The following is a 7,086-nucleotide window of genomic DNA, read 5'->3' on the forward strand; positions in this document are numbered from 1 at the left end:
AGGTAAAACGGCGCCGTGTCTCTTACTCTGGTCAGCGTGACAAACAGATAAAGAGCACCGGCTCAAGGTGGAAACTAATAAAGTTACAATAAATGACGCATGGGTATCAATGGGACCATTATAGCAAAAGACTTAATGGTCCACTATCTGTGGCCTGTCTCTCGGCCTGTTGTATGTGTGTTAGCCTTCAGTGTGGACGTGGTTCTAGAGCTCACTCGTAACAACAGTTTGAAGTTGCCCTGTGGCACAGGCCCCATTCACATCAGTCAAACATGTCACGGAGCAGACACCTGCTGATGCTGTAGCCGGGCCCACTCCACAGGTGATGCTAATCAGGCACCAGACTATCTGCACCTGGAGTAACAGACGCTTAACACATGACTAAATAAACAGATGAAAGAGTCACATGAAGAGGAGCCTATAGAGATTTTTTATAGCTGTTGTTCAAACAGTCAAATGTGTTCAGCACCGCACTTTATTCAGATCATAATTCTGATTGCAAACGCTGCCCGACAGGACACGTTAAAAAACAAACTGTCAACAGAATCAGCTGTTCGGCATTAGCAGAGAAAATTTGGTTTCATGGGCGCAACCCAATGACTCAACTCTGCTGCTCAACCCACAAATGCATTTTCATTTCACATGTGGCAGATCTAAGGGGAAATAAACACATTCTGTAACCGTACAGGATTCACTGCAAAGAAGAACTGTTACACCAAAGAAACAGCCAACTACAGAGATCTAATATTTCTAATGTGATGCAAAGTGCACATAGCAAGTGCTTAGTTGTTTTTGTTTTCTAAAGATGAACAGATTATCATTTTGACTCCATTTGAGACGCACATATTCATGAAACAGGTGAGGATTGTCACTTTTGCCCATGATATCAGAACAATGACCAGAAAAAGAGTGTTCAGTGATGCCGTCGCCTAAGGATGATGGACGATATCACAGATTATCTCTGTCACTGTTTTTGTAAGACACAAACGTCACAGCAGTGTTCATAACCTGTGAAAGGAGAGTTAAAGCATTCAGAGAAGTCAGAGTTTACTCAGAATCAGAATATCTTTACTGCCATTATAACAAGTACAATGAAATTAGGTACCGTCCCTGTGGTGTCAAGAGAAAAGTTTAAATATGTTTGCAGAAGAATGATATAAAAAAGAGGTAGAACTCAGGCCTTCAGTACACTCAGAAAAATTATGGTTCTTAAATGGTTCTTCAGATGTCTTCATGGTTCTTTAAAGAACCATCATACGTCAAAGAACCTTTTTATTTTGTGGATGGTTCTTCAGCTATTACAAATGGTTCTTTAAAGAACAAAAGGTTCTTCATCCTTAGCAATCTAAGTTTGATGGTGTAAATGGCATAAATATTTATTCAGTATAACGAGGCTGTGAATTATACTGTGTGTTTTCTTTGTGTGCATGTGTGTGCAAAGGGGGAGGGCGGATTACCTGGCAATTACCCTTTAAGAGAAGATGGTAGGAAACTGAATATTCAAATAAAAGTTAGAAATATTTGTAAACAGTAGACACAATACACACATTCAAGTACTGTACTTTAGTTTTAAATTTTAATAAAGCATTACTATTTTCTACTCCAAGGCATTACTTTTGAGATTATTATATATTTTTGAAAATATAGCATAATGATAATACTAGTTATTGTAAACTTTACAAACCACCCAGCAGTATGTAAAGTCAAATTATAAAATACAAGTAAATAACAATTGCAGAACAGAATGTCAGTGTAATGAACACACACTTCGTTTTGACAAAGCGCACTGCTTAGGTAAATGATCTGAGTAGTTGTTCATCACTGAGCAATTTGTTAATATGTGTTTCGAGCCAAATAAATGACAGGGAGAGAGAGAGTGACGTCAGAACACGTCATACTATAACCTCCCGGGAGCGGACGGAGGGGTCAGTCGTTGGGATGCGCATGCGCAGACAGAGTGTGCGAGCGGCGGGCCTTGACCTTTCGGGGGAAAAAACTCACGGACGGTGACAGCGAGGCGGATAACAGTCTTCAGTACCTGCTGGACTTTGAAGCTGTGGATTCTGGGACTGTTAGAAAAGGTAAAACATTTCCATTAAAACCTTATTACTGTTTTGTTTTTGTTACTCGTCATTGTAGCTTGCTGTTAATGTTGTGCTAACAGTAGCGATTAGCTAGATACGTTAGCCGTTGATGTCAGCGCAATTTAGTATCCAACTGTTTTCCTAACAAAACCACTGTTATAATTAAGTGAAGCTGCTCCCAGCTAATTTGAACCTTTGGCTTCTAAAATATGTGGTTCAATTGCGTGCTGCGTACATAACCTAATGTCAGCTAGACCGAAATTAAAATTTAATATATTGTTAAAGTCACTAAAATGGCGCCTGAAGCCTGTTGTGGCGTGAGCTCTGTGTCTGCTCTAGAAACTCTGAAATTCTGTAGATCTGAGCCGTACATTAAATACTCACATGAACCTGTACTTTGAATTCTGTATGAGCTGTATAAAATGCAGCTATGCATAAGTGTTTTGAATGAATAATTAGATTAGATAACTCTTTATTGTCTAATCTAATTATATAGAAATGTGACATGAGAAGGTGTCTTTGACTGTTCCTGCATAACTTAGTTTCGGACTAGTTGACAAGTTATGCTCCGGTCATTTGATGTTTCCAAGATAGATGTTCTTTTGTAATATAGTTTAATTTTTTTGTATATTTCATTTATCCACCATCATACATACAAGCTAAGAAGAGGTCGTTATACTAACAAGAGGTATCAACGCTGGGCCAAAGTTCAGCACATGGTTAAAGTTTGTAATCCAGCCAGGGTGTAAATATCACTCAGCAGCCAGAGCTGAAGCAGGTAGCATCAACACATAAATCTACTCTACCCGGCTTAAATCACAAGAGCACCTCTGACCAAAAAGCTGTAGATTTTTCTTGTTTGCACAAATTAATCCAGATTCACATAATTGTGTTCACAGCTCCAACAAAATGAGGAAGAGGAGGGGGAGAAACACAATTAGGTTGAATTACAATTGGATGGAAGGCGAGGACAAGGAGAAGGAAGCTTAGGATGAGGAGGAAGAGAAGCAGCAGGAGCATCTTTAGGGATCCCTACGATGTCATTGAGGTTTGTTTCATTAATATGGTCCTCTCACAAAGAACGATGACTTGTTTTAGTTCACCTACTTCCTGTATTAAATAGTGATGTGCAAAATGTTGTGAAAAACCACGGCGCAGGTACGTATAGTGCATCTGCAGGTAAATGAACATCAAATCTCTAAGACAGACTGAAATCTGTATATTTATCACCCTTATGATAAAACCCACGTCAGCCATTGGTTTATGGACTTTGTATTTTTTTAGCCTCAGCATCTGCTTTATTGCTGTTGCTATGTTGGGACCATATTAGGATGAGGGATCAGAATCTGGAGTCATGCACACTATTGTTTCATTTAGTGTGTATCCATAAGATTCGTACAGCAGATCCAAGTTGTGCCTTGAAAACAGGAAAGTCGTCTGCATAGAGGAGAACTGTAATAGCAGGCTTGTACAAAGTGAGGCTTTGTGCACTCGTTTTACTTCTGTCACCCTGTTTTGATGCAGAATTCATTTGAAATCAGGCAAGAACTGGACTTATTTTTTATAATGTGTTCTTGTGAATTGATTGTGTATCGCATATGTTTGATTTGACTTTCTGCAAGACAACAGTCGTCCACTGGCCAAAAAAGTTTTCCAAATACCTCCACGTGATCTAGCCTGGATTTAGAAAAGAATAGCAAAAAATCTGCACCTCCTGCTTCAGATGCAATTTGTGTTTCTGTGTTCAGAGGCAGCGGCGAGAGGGGAGACCTCGGCTCATCCAGCTGGAGAGCCTGACCAGGAGGAGTCGAACATTAACTCAGCTCTTCCAGGGGACCCTGCAGACTCGGCTGCTGGCATCGGCGAGGGATGACGTGAACGCCAAACTGGAGTCCATCACAGGTCAACTGCAGGTATGCGAGTCAGACCTTCTGAGGAGGGTTTCACTTTTCTCTCTTCTTTATAATTGACTCTTTTCTCTCTCTTTCAGCTCCTTGTCTCAGAGTGGGAGGGATTTGAAGCACAAAGGGAGGAGCTTGTCGTTTGGTTGGCTGATATGGATGTCCGCCTGAGAGGTTGACCAGCTGACAGGAAACACCAGTGAAAAACTGAAACAACTGCAGGTGTGGGCTTGTTTTGATATGACATATGTTTGATATGAAACATACGTCAGAGACATTATCCTAAACTGGACTAACAAAGGACCATGAGTACAACATGAAACGTACATTACATGGTGTAATGCTAAAGTTCATTGATCATTTTAATCATAAACTTGTTGAAATATTTTTACTGAACATGCAAACATCTGCTGATGAAAATGTGTTGATTTATTGGTCTGTTATGAAGCTATTGCTATTTCTAATGTGTTTTATCACTTTCTGATGTTTTATTAATTAAACAATACATGTATTATTTGTTGTGTTATCTGTAGATATAGTATTTATATATATATTTATTTATAGTATAGCAAATATATTTAATTATTACTGTTTAAAACACTAATATGTGACATGTATTAGTAGTGATGTTGTGCTGAGGGTTAAAATGCCTTTTTGTCTTTTGGTATACTACAAAATGACAATAAACCATTAATATATGTCTATGCTGTGCTCGTATTTATTTTACCCTACTCAAATTCAATTTATGATGCATTTTATTTTGAAAGATTTAAAATGGTTTTTTAAAGAACCACTCAAAAAAGGTTCTTTAAAATGGTTCTTTTAAAGAACCATTTGAAGGACCTTTTTAAAAATGGTTCTTTAAAGAACCATTTTTAAAAAGGTTCTTTGAAAAACCATTAAAGGTGCCCCAAAGAACCATTTCTTGATGGTTCTTTGGGGCACCTTTAAAGGTTCTTCAATGAACCACTGAAAGAAATGGTTCTTCAAAGAACCATTGTTTGAAAGGTTCTTTGTGGCACCAAAAAAGGTTCTTCTATGGCATCAGTCTAAAGAACCACTTTTGGTTCCAGTTGGCACCTTTATTTTTCTGAGTGTATAATAAATCAAACCTCATTGCACATAGACATTACTGAACAAATATCAGGTTTTATAAAGTAACAACATCATCTAATTTTGAATGAAAGCCTCATCAAGTGAGTCCATACCGTGTAACAAATTTAATATTGTACAGTAACCTAACAGAACTGAAGACAGATTTCAGTCAAAGGTCTTCAGTGGTACCAAAATATAAGTTACACCTGGAAGTGTACTGACTGGCACTCAGGAAGTAAGAACAACCAGACGGTGTGCTTGCATGGACCACACCTGTTACTAAACACCTGACAAGTCCCCAGTAGGCTGCTCCCAGTCTGGTCTGGGAACTCTGATCATTTGTAGTGATAACTTGGTTTAGGTCCTTTCTGAGATACTGCCTGATTTTTTTTCAGTGGTGTAGAATCACCAACTAAGGGCGGCCCCCACCAGCATACTCTGGTCATGTGTCCCTACAACATCACAAAGACAAGGATGGGTGTGTGTGTTGGTTGACCACATGCTTTCACTTCTTCTATGAATAGAAACAGAAAGTAAAAATCCTCCAGCAGCCAATCAGAAAACCAGCTGCTGATGACTCATCAGTTGTCAGAGGAAAACTTTCTCTCCTGAACAGCAGAAAACTGAATAAGCTTGAGCGCCCCCCAGTGGAGGTATTACATATGTAACCACAGAGCTCCTCAGTCACAGAGCAAAGCCTCAGAAGGCCCACGAAGGAGAAACTACATGTAAATAAATCTGTGAGATCACCAGGATAAAAAAAATGAAGTAAAATAAAGTGGCTCCATGATTCCGTATGAACATTTTTACAGATGAAACAGTCTAATAATCAATGATCATTAAGTCAGTCTGTTTCCTGTCAGGGTCAAACTCCTGCTGACCTTATAAACTTTCATACTGAAGATTTACCTGAACAGGTGGAACATAAACCAGCATCAGTGTCTGAATGTTTCAGGTAAACTAACCTGAGAGTGCAGAGTTTCATACTAAACTGACACACCTTCATCAGCTGACTGATCAGCCAATCAGCTAACAGCTGCTGCAGTCTGCAACTAAATGAAGGAGCTGAGGCGCCCCCTGCTGGCTATCATCGTCACCATCATATCATTACTTTAATCAGAAGATGAATGAATCTTTATGTATGACCAGTTAGAGTTATTATTAAACTGCTCATTAGTGAAATAATCACATTTCTGATCATGTTTATGGGTACAGAAATTATTTCCAGGGTCTGTATCATTTTCCAAGTCTGCAATCAGTGTACTCAGAGGGTTTTAGTCCCAAATCCTTATAAACAATGTTCATGTATGGGTAAGGTTCATTCTCACCTTACAAAGAAAGTGATTATTATCAGCATTTTGTCGTGTTATATCATTTAGTTGGCTGTCAGTAGTTTCCAATAGAGAATTTTAATTTTTATTGAACCTGTCATAGTTTTTAACATTTCTAATATTTATGCAGAAAGTTCTTTAATGACCACAACCTTTTGTTCTTCTGCTGTTCCTTTGAGTTTGATGTAGACCAGGCACGTACGGGGGGAGGGGGGATGTAGAGAGGATGTAGAGGAGAGGGCGAGCCAGGAGAGAGTGAGACAGAGGAGAGTGAAGCCATAGAGAGGACGTTCTCAAACCTACTTGGACTTACACACCCATCTGATCCTGCCCATGTCACACAGTTCCACAGACAGTATGATGAGGCCCAAATGTGTGATAATATTGGACCCTGCCAACCAGTCCTGTCATCACATCCAAAGAATGAATGATGATGAGACCTTGTCAAGTCAAAAGTGAGGAAACTTCTGGGAGCTAGCAGAGTTGTTCATCAAGTATGACGGTGTAATTACACCTCGATGCCATAAAAGAGCGACAGGGACCTGGAAAAGGACCTGTCGTCTCTCTCCTCTCAAACAGAAGTCAGAACGACATGATCAAAGCTTTGGCCACATCAGTGAGACGTGTACTCCATGCAGAAATGCAACAGTGTCTCTTGTCTCTTGAAAAGCCAGT

The 7,086-nt window shown here is 39.4% G+C and overlaps 1 protein-coding gene across 2 annotated transcripts; it reads left to right on the forward strand.

The window, feature by feature from the left end:
* Nucleotides 1-1,579: 1,579 nt before the first annotated feature.
* Nucleotides 1,580-4,689, forward strand: LOC309702849 (uncharacterized protein). 2 transcript variants are annotated; one of them, XM_082527470.1, is made up of 4 exons: nucleotides 1,580-2,081; nucleotides 2,984-3,132; nucleotides 3,833-3,997; nucleotides 4,075-4,689. In XM_082527470.1, exons 2-4 carry the CDS (start codon nucleotides 3,076-3,078, stop codon nucleotides 4,162-4,164), a joined length of 312 nt encoding a protein of 103 aa, XP_082383596.1. In that variant the 5' UTR covers nucleotides 1,580-2,081; nucleotides 2,984-3,075; the 3' UTR covers nucleotides 4,165-4,689. The 2 variants fall into 2 exon arrangements, with proteins under 2 accessions (XP_082383596.1, XP_082383597.1); XM_082527471.1 differs by having other exon boundaries at nucleotides 3,839-3,997.
* The last annotated feature ends 2,397 nt before the right edge of the window (nucleotides 4,690-7,086 follow it).

The sequence above is a fragment of the Aulonocara stuartgranti genome (assembly GCF_965226115.1).
Source record: "Aulonocara stuartgranti genome assembly, chromosome: 3".
Taxonomy (NCBI): domain Eukaryota; kingdom Metazoa; phylum Chordata; class Actinopteri; order Cichliformes; family Cichlidae; genus Aulonocara; species Aulonocara stuartgranti.